This window comes from Salmo salar, chromosome 16, assembly GCF_965601325.2.
Source record: "Salmo salar chromosome 16, fSalSal1, whole genome shotgun sequence".
Lineage (NCBI taxonomy): Eukaryota > Metazoa > Chordata > Actinopteri > Salmoniformes > Salmonidae > Salmo > Salmo salar.
The window spans coordinates 67,821,851-67,836,708 of NC_138306.1; the positions used below are offsets into that span (position 1 = coordinate 67,821,851).

General features: G+C 40.1%; 1 protein-coding gene across 2 annotated transcripts in view; it reads right to left on the reverse strand.

Annotated features, from left to right (window-relative positions):
- Positions 1-2,031: 2,031 nt before the first annotated feature.
- The window catches only part of LOC106574267 (anosmin-1), a 32,004-nt gene continuing 19,177 nt past the window's right edge, over positions 2,032-14,858 (reverse strand). The window contains exons 13-14 of one of the 2 annotated variants that reach the window (XM_014150050.3): positions 14,360-14,501; positions 2,032-2,570 (exon numbers count right to left, since the gene is read on the reverse strand). In XM_014150050.3, the coding sequence (XP_014005525.2) occupies positions 2,518-2,570; positions 14,360-14,501 (195 nt within the window). In that variant the 3' untranslated portion in view covers positions 2,032-2,517. Of the gene's footprint in view, positions 2,571-12,812; positions 13,484-14,359; positions 14,502-14,858 lie in introns of those variants that run through there. The other variant, XM_014150052.3, reaches the window with a different exon arrangement.

A 14,858-nucleotide genomic window follows, 5' to 3' on the forward strand; every position in this document is an offset into this window, starting at 1 on the left:
GTGCCTCTTTGCTGGACATCATGGGAAAATCAAAAGAAAAATTGTAGACCTCCACACGTCTGGTTTATCCTTGGGAGCAATTTTCAAACGCCTGAAGGTACCACGTTCATCTGTACAAACAATAGTACGCAAGTATAAACACCATGGGGCCGTCATACCGCTCAGGAAGGAGACGCGTTCTGTCTCGTGGAGATGAACGTACTTTGGTGCAAAAGTGCATATCAATCCCAGAACAACAGCAAATGACTTTGTGATGATCTTGGAGGAAACAGGTACAAAAGTATCTATATCCACAGTAAAACGAGTCCTATATCGACATAACCTGAAAGGCCGCTCAGCAAGGAAGAAGCCTCTGCCCCAAAACCACCATAAAAAAGCCAGACTACGGTTTGCAACTGCACATGGGGACAAAGATCGTACTTTTTGGACAAATGTCCTCTGGTCTGATGAAACAAAAATAGAATTGTTTGGCCATAATGACCATCGTTATGTTTGGAGGAAAAAGGGGGACGCTTGCAAGCCGAAGAACACCATCCCAACCGTGAAGCACGGGGGTGGCAGCATCATGTTGTGGGGGTGCTTTGCTGCAGGAGGGGCTGGTGCACTTCACAAAATGGATGGCATCATGAGGATGGAAAATTATGTTGATATATTGAAGCAACATCTCAAGACATCAGTCAGGAAGTTAAAGTTTGGTCGGAAATGGGTCTTCCAAATGGACAATGACCCCAAGCATACTTCCAAAGTTGTGGAAAAATGGCTTAAGTATAACAAAGTGAAGGTATTGGAGTGGCCATCACAAAGCTCTGACCTCAATCCTATGGAAAATTTGTGGGCAGAACTGAAAAAGCATGTGCGAGCAAGGAGGCCTACAAACCTGACTCAGTTACACCAGCTCTGTTAGGAGGAATGGGCCAAGTGGGAAGCTTGTGGAATTTTTACTAGGATTAAATGTCAGGAATTGTGAAAAACTGATTTTAAATGTATTTGGCTAAGGTGTATGTAAACATCCGACTTCAATTGTACATCCCATGTTTTCCCTTTTTCTTTCTTTCTTTCTTTCTTTCTTTCTTTCTTTCTTTCTTTCTTTCTTTCTTTCTTTCTTTCTTTCTTTCTTTCTTTCCTTCCTTCCTTCCTTCCTTCCTTCCTTCCTTCCTTCCTTCCTTCCTTCCTCCTCTCGTTTGCCATCTCTCCCTCTATGTTTCTGCCTTATCTCTCTTGCTCTCACTCTGTCTCTCTAGGGAAGGTCATAAATGTGTTTAGGGCATAGAGGGACCACGGTCTTAAAACACAGTCATTAATTCTGAGCCAGGATGGAGCTGGATAGAGTTGGTTATGTTCACAGCAAGGCCATTCATTCCTTATACTAAATAGACTCCCAGTACAGTGTTTACCAGAGCATTCAGCTGTTTACTGTTCATACAAGTGTTTTACACCGTTACATGCCATAGACAGAAAATTATATCGCATTAGCATAAAGAGCTGCAAGGATGGCTTTCTTCAATGTGTGAACCAACAACTCCCTCATAGGATAAAAATAAAAAGGTAAAGGACCCCAAAGACGTAAAATAGAGAGGGATAGAGCGAAAGAGACCATAGCAGAGTCATATTCAGATGCATGTGCACACATTCTGTATTTAGACAGGCAGAAACACAGAGACCAGTTGGCTGGGTTGAATGGGAATAAGTGTGACGCCATGCACCATGGGTATAGAACGCTGACAGACTGCGTTGCCGGGTGGTGTGTGTGTTTGTATTTCCACACGTCCCCACGAGACCAATGTTTCACTAGCTAACCCTTTGTTTGCACACCAAACAAGCTATCATGTCAATAGAAACACAATGGTCGTTCATTTTCTCTGGTTTATAACTATGGACTTTTGAACCATACAGTGTAAGATACATTATGCACAGACAGGACGCTTTTTGACATGGAATTTATTTTTACTCAAAACATCTCTATACAGAGTATGTCAGTTTTCTAAAGGGTGAATTGAAACGAACAAACACAGCAATACATGCAAATAAACCACTGTAGACATAAATTGTTGACAAAATGTATGTACAGCATTTACAGTACATGGGAGTTGGGACACAATATCTTCAGCCTATTAAAACGTAAAGTAATATCACTTTTTTATTGAAATGTTTTATTAATTAACACTTACAAGTCATTGTCTATTTGTCGGAGAAAGGGAGATAGTAATACAAATAATTTCATGCCAGAAACACTAGGATTTTACATGCAAAGCCAAGGTCTCTAAGGAATCTTAATCTGCTGTTTAATGACTCACATCCACATGCAAAATTCAGAAGCATTCCCTCATTGAAGGGTTGAGTGAACTGTTTATCGGTGGGCTACTTGTTAGCAATTTCTTTGATTGGTAGAGTGTGGATACAGCAGTAGAGGCATGACTGAGTAGTGTCTGAAAGAGGACCCTTCTCTCTTCTGTTGGTGGCTGTTCTCCAGTGTCCTGAGTCTGGGAGGTTAGTTCTGTACAGTCTGGTCAGCTCTGGTCAGTGCCTCTCCATGTTGGGCTGGTGCTGGTGATGGGTCCGGAGTCTAGGTCCTGAATGGTCACATTGAGATAGGCCAAACAAGTCAACAGTAAGGTCAGGGTTAGTATTGCAAACCTACTAGTAATTTACCAAAATTACGGCATCTTAGGTAATAATGGTAATTACCAGGTAATCTATGGCAATGTGTGGTAACTTTGGTCATTTATACTTAAAAAAAAATATTCATATATAAAGTATATATTTTTTTATATTTGTATCCATATTGTCAATGAATTTCTAGTAGATAGATCAAATAGTTCCAAGCGAAAATAGCCTAATTAATGAAAAAAGGATCTAATCAACAATGGTATTATTTTCAATTAACTCTGTTACTCTTCCAACTAATGACTTTTTCACTACAGCCACCAGTTTGGTGGCAAAACATTTACAATATAGACATATTGACATATTCAAATAAATTAAAGTGTGTAAAAAAAAAATATATATATATATATATAAAGGATATTTCATGCTGAAACCTTCATTTTAAACCCCACTCAGTGGCGATTGGTGCCATTTAAGATGAGGGAGGAACTAGATACTTTTTCTAACCTCTCTGGATTAAATCCAAAAAATGTGTACTATATTAAGTATTTAATCACAAAAAAATACAACTTTTACATTACAATGTAGTTTACCAATAAAATGGTCTGACGGGTGGACATACTGTGGACATACTCGGTATACATATCCCAAAAGAAAGAAATGATCTTGCTACTATGGAAAGGAAAATACCTGTCTATTTGTGGAAAAATCATTCTGAATAACTCCTTAGTTATATTCCAGTTTACCTATCTGCTTATGGTCTTGCCTACACCTAGCGAACTGTTTTTTAAATTATATAAGCAAAAGATATTCCATTTGACTTGGAACGGCAAGCCAGACAAAATTAAAAGGGCCTATTTATATAATGAATATGAATTCAGACGGCAGAAATGATCAAATATTTAAGCATTAGACCTCTCACTAAAGGCATCAGTCAAACAAAAGTAATATTAATATCCAAACTGGTTCGCTAGCAAATTAGTAAAAATGTCTCACACCATGTTCAAGAATGGCTTTTTTCCCTTTATTCAAATTGCAACCTCTCACTTTCAGTTATTTGAAAACAAAATAATCTCCAAAATATCACTACTTTTAAAACAAGCCATAGAAAGTTGGTTGCAATTTCAGTTTAATCCACCAGAAACGACAGAACAAATAATACAATAAATACTGTGGTTAAACTCAAATATACTAATTGTAAAAAAAAAAACATAATTTTTCTATACATAAAAAAAAAAAAAAGTATACTCTTTGTAAATTTGACCATAAATAGGACTGGTGGAGTTATGTCACACATGCAGCTAACAAAAATATATGAAAATGTCTGCTCTACCCAAAATTACAACCAACTAATTGCAGCGTTACCGCAAAAATGGAAGAGGCAAGTGGAAGGGGGAAAAGTAAGGAACTTGTCTGTCAGCCCTGCATTAAAGACCAAAATTGGTTTAAATAAAAATATATACCAGTTTCATTTAAGGACCAAAAAAATGACAGCTGTGCCCTATAGATTGCAAAGTCGTTGGGATGAGATTTTCGATGTACCGATTCCATGGCACATGGTTTGTGAATTGATATGCAAAACAATGTCAGATTCAAAACTTAGAATTTCCCAATTTAAATTATTATACAAAATTCTTGCAACCAATAGAATGTTATATACAGTGCCTTCGTAAAGTATTCAGACCCATTGACTTTTTCCACATTTTGTTACATTACAGCCGTATTCTAAAATGCATTAAATGTAACAAAAAAAATCATCAGCAAACTACACACAATACCCAATAATGACAAAGCTAAAACAGTTTTTTAGAATTTTTAATTTACATAAGTAATCAGATCCTTTGCTATGAGACTCCTGTTTCCATTGATCATTTTTATGGAATAGTCTGCCTACCCATGTGAGAGACGCAGACTCAGTCTCAACCTTTATGTCTTTACTGAAGACACATCTCTTCAGTAGGTCCTATGATTAAGTGTAGTCTGGCCCAGGGGTGTGAAGGTGAACGGAAAGGCTGGAGCAACGAACCGCCCTTGCTGTCTCTGCCTGGCCGGTTTCCCCTCTTTCCACTGGGATTCTCTGCCTCTACCCCTATTACGGGGGCTGAGTCACTGGCTTACTGGTGTTCTTCCATGCCGTCCCTGGGAGGGGTGCGTCACTTGAGTGGGTTGAGTCACTGACGTGGTCTTCCTGTCTGGGTTGGCGCCCCTCCTTGGGCTGTGCCGTGGCGGAGATCTTTGTGGGCTATACTCGGCCTTGTCTTAGGACGGTAAGTTGGTGGTTGGAGACATCCCTCTAGTGGTGTGGAGGCTGTGCTTTGGCAAAATGGGTGGGGTTATATCCTTCCTGTTTGGCACTGTCCGGGGGTATCATCGGATGGGGCCACAGTGTCTCCTGACCCCTCCTGTCTCAGCCTCCAGTACTTATGCTGCAGTAGTTTATGTGTCGGGGGGCTAGGGTCAGTCTGTCACATCTGGAGTATTTCTCTTGTCTTTTCCGGTGTCCTGTGTGAATTTAAATATGCTCTCTCTAATTCTCTCTTTCTCTTTCTTTCTTTCTCTCTCTCGGAGGACCTGAGCCCTAGGACCATGCCTCAGGACTACCTGGCTTGATGACTCCTTGCTGTCCCCAGTTCACCTGGCCGTGCTGCTGCTCCAGTTCCAACTGTTCTGCCTGCAGCTATGGAACCCTGACCTGTTCACCGGACATGCTACCTGTCCCAGACCTGCTGTCCCAGACCTGCTGGAACCCTGACCTATTCACCGGACGTGCTACCTGTCCCAGACCTGCTGTTTTCAACTCTCTAGAGACAGCAGGAGCGGTAGAGATACTCTCAAAGATCGGCTATGAAAAAGCCAACTGACACTTACTCTTGTGTTACTGACTTGTTGCACCCTCGACAACTACTATGATTATTATTATTTGACCATGCTGGTCATTTATGAACATTTGAACATCTAGGCCATGTGCTGTTATAATCTCCACCCGGCACAGCCAGAAGAGGACTGGCCACCCCTCATAGCCTGGTTCCTCTCTAGGTTTCTTCCTAGGTTTTGGCCTTTCTAGGGAGTTTTTCCTAGCCACCGTGCTTCTACACCTGCATTGCTTGCTGTTTGGGGTTTTAGGCTGGGTTTCTGTACAGCACTTTGAGATATCAGCTGATGTAAGAAGGGCTATATACATACATTTGATTTGATTTTATCATCCTTGAGATGTTTCTACAACTTGATTGGAGTCCACCTGTGGTAAATTCAATTGATTGGACATGATTTGGAAAGGCACCCAGCTGTCTATATAAGGACCCACAGTTGACAGTGCATGTCAGAGAAAAAAAGCCATGAGGTCGAAGTAATTGTCTGTAGAGCTCCGAGATAGGATTGTGTCGTGGCACAGATCTAGAGAAGGGTAGCAAAAAATGTCTGCAGCATTGAAGGTCCCCAGGACACAGTGGCCTCCATCATTCTTAAATGGAAGAAGTTTGGAACCACCAAAACTCTTCCTAGAGCTGGCCGCCCGGCCAAACTGAGCAATTGGGGGAGAAGGGCCTTGCTCAGGGAGGTGACCAAGAACCCGATGGTCACTCTGACAGAGCTCTAGAGTTCCGCTGTGGAAATGGGAGAAACTTCCAGAGGGACAACCATCTCTGCAGCACTCCACCAATCAGGACTTTATGGTAGAGTGGCCAGACGGACGCCACATGACAGCTCGCTTGGAGTTTGCCAAATTACACCTAAAGACTCTCAGACCATGAGAAACAAGATTCTCTGGTCTGATGAAACTCTTTGGCCTGAGTGCCAAGCATCATCTCTGGAGGAAACCTGGCACCATCCCTACAGTGAAGCATGGTGGTGGCAGCAGCATGCTGTGGAGGTGTTTTTCAGCGGCAGGGACTGGGAGACTAGTCAGGATCAAGGCAAAGATGAACAGAGCAAAGTTCAGAGAGATCCTTGATGAAAACCTGCTCCAGAACGCTCAGGACCTCAGACTGGGGTGAAGGTTCACCTTCCAACAGGACAAGGACCCTAAGCACACAGCCAAGACAATGCAGGTGTGGCTTCGGGACAAGTCTCTGAAGGTCCTTGAGTGGCCCAGCCAGAACCCGGATTTGAACCCGATCGAACATCTCTGGAGAGACCTGAAAATAGCTGTGCAGCAACACTCCCGATCCAACCTGACAGAGCTTGAGAGGATCTGCAGAGAAGAATGGGAGAAACTCCCCAAATACAGGTGTGCCAAGCTTGTAGAGTCATACCCAAAAAGATTCAAGGCTGTAATTGCTGCCAAAGGTGATTCAACAAAATACTGAGTAAAGGGTCTGAGTACAGTTTTTGCATTGTCATTATGGGGTATTGTGTGTAGATTGATGATGGAAAAAAAAACTATGTTATCAATTTTAGAATAAGGCTGTAACCTAACAAAATGTGGGAAAAAATCAAGGGGTGTGAATACCTTCTGAAGGCACTGTATATGGGGGATACAACCTTGATCATTCAATTTGGTACTGTCCATATGTAGCTTGTTTTTGGTCACAGGTCAAGGAATGGCGGAAGAATTGCAACATTTATCTGGAGCTAATGCCGCAGATAGCAAAACTGGGTGGTTTGAAAAGTCATAGTCAATCGATCAATAATATAATAATACTTTTAGAAAAAAACCAAATATTGAATTTAATTTCTGTAGAAACTATAAGAACAAAAATGTTCAGAACTTTTGTGAAGAATCACAGCACAGTAAAATATATATATGGAAAATAGAAATCCAATATGGATAGTGCTAAGAGATAGTTGGGAGGGGTTGAGGGTAGCGGAAGGACAGGACTAAAAACAAACAAAATGTAACTATTGTAAAATAGATTGTGTCCGTAAAACGTACAGTACCAGTCAAAAGTTTGGACATATCTACTAATTCCAGGGTTTTTCTTTATTTTTACTATTTTCGACATTGTAGAATAGTAGTGAAGACATCAGAACTATGAAATAACACACATGGAATCGTGTAGTAACCAAAAAAGTGTTAAACAAATAAAAATATATTTTATTTTTGAGATTCTTCAAAGTAGCTACTCTTTCACTTGATGACAGCTTTGCACACTCTTGGCATTCTCTCAACCAGCTTTCATGAGGTAGTCACCTGGAATGCATTTCAATTAACAGGTATGCCTTGTTAAAAGTTCATTTGTCGGAATATCTTTCATTCTTAATGCGTTTGTGTCACGAGAATTTTCATCCCAATGTTGTGAACTCAACTATCACTTAAGCTTTGAATAATTCCCAGGGGTTGTAAATCCCCGGTTAATGAAGAATTAGACAAAGTCCCAGTCTGCAATAGGTCAGACATTTATTCAGAGAACGTTCTGAAAATCATACTATGCACATAACCTTTTATACCTCACATTTGGTCATACCATACCCCTTATAAATGCCCCTCCTCTTCTCTAACACTGTCAATGCTATTTACAAGAATTTTCCAACAAATACATTGCTTCGATATGTTTCATAATCTACTGCAAGCCTAACGGTTTCTCCTCTCCCTGGGTGGGGAGACCTTCTTCCTGTTATCAGTTTCACAGTTGCATGTCACAAGTTGTCTGTCTACAGTTCCTCTTCTCCTTAAATGTCTCACTTACATTGCTAAATAGTAAAGTCTTAACTTGTCCTATGCACACACATTAGAGAATTACAGTCTTATAATTCTAATTCATCATACGTTTCAGGGCAGAATACTTTAGTCATTATAAATCATATAAATTCCTATATCAGTTTGAGGCAATCAGTTGTGTTGTGACAAGGTAGGGTTGGTATACAGAAGATAATACTATTTGATAAAAAACCAAGTCCATATTATGGCAACAACAGCTCAAATAAGCAAAGAGAAACGACAGTCCATCAATACTTTAAGACATGAAGGTCAGTCAATGCGGAAAATTTCAAGAACTTTGAAAGTTTCTTCAAGTGCAGTCGCAAAAACCATCAAGCGCTATGATGAACCTGGCTCTCATGAGGACGGCCACAGGAAAGGACGTTACCTCTGCCGTAGAGGATACATTCATTAGAGTTACCAGCCTCAGAAATTGCAGCCCAAATAAATGCTTCCCAGAGTTCAAGTAACAGACACATCTCAACATCAGCTGTTCAGAGGAGACTGCGTCTATCAGGCCTTCATGGTTGAATTGCTTCAAAGAAACCCCTACCAAAGGACACCAATAAGAAGAAAAGACTTGCTTGGGCCACTAAACATGAGCAACAGACATTAGACTGGTGGAAATCTGTCCTTTGGTCTGATGAATCAAAATTTGAGATGTTTGGTTCCAACCGCCGTGTCTTTGTGAAATGCATAGTAGGTGAACGGATGATCTCCGCATGTGTGGTTCCCAACATGAAGCATGGAGGAGGAGGTGTGATGGTGTGGGGGTGCTTTGCTGGTGACACTGTCTGTGATTGATTTAGAATTCAAGGCACACTTAACCAGCATGGCTACCACAGCATTCTGCAGCAATATGCCATCCCATCTGGTTTGTGCTTAGTGGGACTATCATTTGTTTTTCAACAGGACAATGACCCAAAACACACCTCCAGGCTGTGTAAGGGCTATTTGACCAAGAAGGAGAGGGATGCATCAGATGACCTGGCATCCTCAATCACCTGACCACAACCCAATTGAGATGGTTTGGGATGAGTTGGACCGCAGAGTGAAGAGAAATCAGCCAACAAGTGCTCAGCATATGTGGGAACTCCTTCTTGACTATTAGAAATGCATTCCTCATGAAGCTGGTTGAGAGAACGCCAAGATTGTGCAAAGCTGTCATCAAGGGAAAGGTTGGCTACTTTGAAGAACATAAATATCAAAAATAAATTTTGATTTGTTTAACATGTTTTTGGTTACTACATGATTCCATATGTATTATTTCATCGTTTTGATGTCTTCCCTATTATTCTACACTGTAGAAAATAGTAAAAAAGAAAGAAAAACCCTTGAATGAGTAGGTGTGTACAAACTTTTGACTGGTACTGTATATTTTGAAGTTAATTAGTTGCTAGGATATTGACGTTTGTTGCTAGGTGCTAAAACAGTCAATTAAATATGTGAAATATATTTATATACTTGAACCATGCCTTCTAAACTGTTTTGATATATATCCCATGTATTCTCCCTTTTTCCTTCATCCTCCTTCCTCCATCTCTCCCTCTATTTGTCTACCTCCTTTCTCTCTCTCTCTCTCCTCTCTCTCTCTCTCTCTCTCTCTCTCTCTCTCTCTCTCTCTCTCTCTCTCCCCCTCTCTCCCTAGGGAAGGTCATAAACATGAGGGCCCATACTCATCAAACAGTCATAAATCCCGAACCAGGATGGAGCTGGATAGATGTGGTTATGTTCGCAGCAAGGCCTTTCAGGACTCCCAGTACAGTGTACACTAGAGCATTCAGCCATTTACTGTTCAAGTGTTTTACAGCATTACCTGCCATCAGTGGCGGTCAGTGCCGCTTACGATGACGGAGGCCTTGTTTCTATTACAGCATATTGGATGACTGTCATTCATATTCCATTCACCCAGTTCAATGTAACATCAATAGGTTTAGGCTACTACATGATACTAAAATTTTCCCAATACCCATCATGAGGTTGCTATAACCTAGCCTATGAATGAAAGCTTACAACGTAGGTGCGCAAAGGTTGAGAGAAAAGGTGACAGACAGTGACACATTGACAGACAGTGACACGTTCAATACCGCCTTGCACACTCTTGCCTGCATCTAGCTTATCAAGGGTGTAATCATCAGTCCAACAGTTGCAAACGAGAGTTTCTATTGGACAAATTCAGCTATTTTCATCGCTGTTTTGTTTGTTTCTGTTTAAGAAAGGTTTTTCAACAGAATCAGTGGAATCAATACAACCCTGATCACACGTAAACACAGTTCACTTTCATAGCAGCCACGTTGTATTCCTTCTCGCATCTATGCACTCTCTTCCTCTCACCTTTTCCCTTTGTTTGTGGACTTCAATGCAGAACACATCAGCTGTATGTGACCATGCAAAAAAAAACATTTCCAACCAAATCATATCAAAACCGCTTCACACAGCCTACATCTTTGTCCCCATATTAGCTGAAGTAACGTCCTAGTCAACATAACTAACAGAACTAATGTGTTAGTAAACCCGCTACAATCATGCAGTGTACAGTCAGTAAGCAGTTTAGCAGTTACACCAGCGGGCCCCATGGCAATAAATTAATAAAACTAAAAGCTTACCTTCACTTGGAAGAATTCCAGTGTTGTGTTGAATAGTCATAGCCAGCTAGCTAACATAGTATCCCTCTGTTTGAGCCGGTTGTTTGAGTAAGCTTAACTAGCCATGTGCATTTGCTAGCTAAGTGAAACTGAAAGTGAAAAAAATAATGATTAAATCTCTCTCCCACTCTCTCTTGCTTCTCCTTTATTGAATTTGTTGAAAACTGTTAAGCTATTGTCTTTCTCTCTCTTTGAGTCAACTACTCACCAAATGTTATGCACTGCAGTGCTAGCTAGCTGTAGCTTATGCTTTCACTACTAGATTCATCCTCTGATCCTTTGATAGGGTGGACAACATGTCAGTTCATGCTCCAAGAGCTTTGATGGGTTGGAGGACATTCCCCGGAAGTTGTCATAATTACTGTGTAAGTCTATGGAAGGGGGTGAGGACCAAGAGCCTCCTAGGTTTTGTATTGAAGTCAATGTACCAAGAGGAGGACGGAAGCTAGCTTTCCTCCGGCTACACAATGGTGCTACCCTACAGAGTGCTGTTTAGGCTACTGTAGACCTTCATTGCAAAACAGTATGTTTTAATCAATTATTTGGGGACATGAATATATTTAGTATAGTTTTATCGAAAAATTATAACTTTGTTTTTAAATTTATTTATTCACCGAGGAGGATGGTCCTCCCCTTCCTCCTCTGAGGAGCCTCCACTGCCTGCCATAAACTAGGTTTACATCCAATTGGAGACAGATTTTAATATGAATATTCTCACATCTGCATAAAGAAAATATTTTTTTTCTATTTTTTTCTCCATCATTGTTTCCATCAAACTGACTTATTGCAGATACAAAACAAACAGTGCGTGATGACAGTGCACACAAAATATACTTCTTAGCTGAAGTTTTCATGTACCGAATATAAATCTAGTGTTCAATGTGTTTCCATTGAATTTCAACTCTATGGATAGTTTTTATCACTGACATTGTAAATAGCAAATGTGCCTACTCTGGTTTTAGCACATGCAATGTAGCCAACAGCTCGCAGATAGAGTGCGAGTAGGCCCTGCAGGTAGGCTAGTCTACATGAAGAGATTATGGATAAGAGCGAGAATGTTTTTATTTGTCAAAACGGTTGTCAAGCGTCGATCATCATGTCACCAGAATAAGACCCTCGACATTTATTGGAAAGGAGCATCAAGCTCATACAATGCATTTTCACCACCCTGTGAAGTTCATCATTATTTAATCATTAGCCCAATTTAAACTGCCAGGTTTCCTGAATTGTAGTGGCAGGACCACAAGTTTACTTCCATATGATGGCTATTATATCAATAATTGCGTATTAAAGGCATTTCCGCCACCATTTGTCGTATAATACATTTGACTGAAACAAAAAGATTCCACCATGTCGAACGAATAAATGATCTGTTGGCATTTATACAATTTTACAGAAAATTTCTGCTTCCATCACAGCTGTCATGACTTCACTCGCATAAAAACTGTGGATGATAGCAAATTAAAGATAGAATTAAAATTATAGATAGCAAATTAAATCACCATTAACATAGAGCAGTAAGGATGGCTTCAATGCTTGAACCAACAACTCCCTTATAGGCTAAAACTAAAAAGTTAAAGGACCCCAAAGATGTAAAATATATATAAATAAGAGATAGATACCATAGCAGTCATATTCAGACGCATGTGCACACATACAGTAGTTAGACAGGCAGAAACACAGCGACCTGGTTGAATGGGAATAAGTGTGACGCCATGCACCATGGGTATAGAACGCTGACAGACTGCGTTGCCGGGTGGTGTGTGTGTTTGTATTTCCACACGTCCCCAATGTTTCACTAGCTAACCTTTTGTTTGCACACCAAACAAGCTATCATGTCAATAGAAACACAATGGTCGTTCATTTTCTCTGGTTTATAACTATGGCCTTTTGAACCATACAGTATAAAATATGCACAGACACGACACTTTTGACATGGAATTTACTTATACATCTCTATACAGGGTATGTCAGTTTACAAAAGGGTGAACTGGAAAGAACATACACAGTCAAATGTAACACAAAGACAACTGTGTACAGTAATACATACAAATAAACCACTGTGACATAAATAAATTATAGACAAACTATGTACAGCATTTACAGTACATGAGTTGGGGCACAAAATGACATCTTCAGCCTATTAAAACGTAAAATAATATCACTTTTATATTTTAAAAAAGTATTAATTAACAGTGACAAGTCATTGTCTATTTGTCGGAGAGAGGGAGGTAGTACAAATAATTTCATGCCAGAAACACTAGGATTTTACATGCAAAGCCAAGGTCTCTAAGGAATCTTAATCTACTGTATAACGACTCACATCCACATGCAAAATTCAGAAGCATTCCCTCATTGAAGGGTTGGGTGAACTGTTTATCGGTGGGCTACTTGTTAGCAATTTCTTTGATTGGTAGAGTGTGGATACAGCAGTAGAGGCATGACTGAGTAGTGTCTGAAAGAGGACCCTTCTCTCTTCTGTTGGTGGCTGTTCTCCAGTGTCCTGAGTCTGGGAGGTTAGTTCTGTACAGTCTGGTCAGCTCTGGTCAGTGCCTCTCCATGTTGGGCTGGTGCTGGTGATGGTTCCGGAGTCTAGGTCCTGAGATAGGCCAAACAAGTCAACGATACGGTCAGAGTTAGGGTTGCAAAGCTACCGGTAATTTACCTGATTCTTCAGTAATAATGGTAATTAACAGGTAATCTATGGCAACTTTGGTGATTTATACTTGAATAACAAACATTTTTATTCATATATAAAGTATACATTTATTATATCTGTGTCCATATTGTCCATGAGTTTCTAGTGGATAGGCCACATGGTTCAAGATAAAATAGCATCATTATTGAGAAAAAAAAGCATCTAATCAACAATGACATTATTTTCAATTAACTCAGGAACTCTTCCAACTATTGTCTTTTTTCACAACTACAACCAGTTTGTACTCAAAACATTTACAACAAAAACATATTGATATAGTCAATTAAATAAGTGTGTAAAAAATATTTCATGCTGAAATCCTCATATTAAACACATACATTTACTAAGTTGGTTTATATTTAGAATAATGTTTTATAGCTTTGTCTTTATATTTTAAAATCATCTTATTGGATTTTTTGTAATATATTTTACATGAGGCCACACAGAGGGCCAGAGATAATTACAGACACCTGTGATAGTCGGCGGCACCCAAAAAGGCAACTAGATGTCATCTTGTAAAATTCCATACGTTCCTTGAAAGTTACCAAAATTATGGTAGTTTACTGGTAGACTTTGAAAGTTTCCAGTAATATGCTCTCCCTTTGCAACCGTAGTCAGACTGCAACATCACCCATTTTTTTTACATTACATTTTCTATCACCTATCAAACTGGCCATATTTAAGAGAACAGTTATCAGTGGTTATGCATGTGCGTATTCTCATTGTAAATCTCTTAACATCTGGAAAAGAGCAAGATAATCCAATCAATGATCTTACTGTGCTGCTGGACTGGTGAGGTGGTGGGAGTGCAAAAAGTCTTGATGGTGGCAGGACCCTCTCCTCCTGCTCCAATCACCTGGATCTCCAGCCTGTAGGGGGTGGCTAGCTGCAGACCTGTCACTACCAGGACATTACGCTCCTGAGAGAAGAGGGAAGACAGCAAGACATGGGCTCATTAACTGTGAAAAGGGGGAGCTGGTTGGCTTTTTCCTATATGGATGTTGGTCACCTTACTCTACTACACATCCACCCTTTGCCGTGACGCGACTTATTTAAACCGTAACAAATCATGGGAATTTGTGAAAATGAAGATGGATTACTTTGACATTTGTTGGTTATTGCAGGGATTTTGATTTACTGAGACAAATGGTCAGATTTGTTGCATAAAGGTGGGCTAATTCATTGAGTTGATATGGGTTTCCAGTTATGGTGGCACCCCACTGGGGAGACATTGGTAGAATCGACGTTGTTTCCACGTCATTTCAATGAAATTATT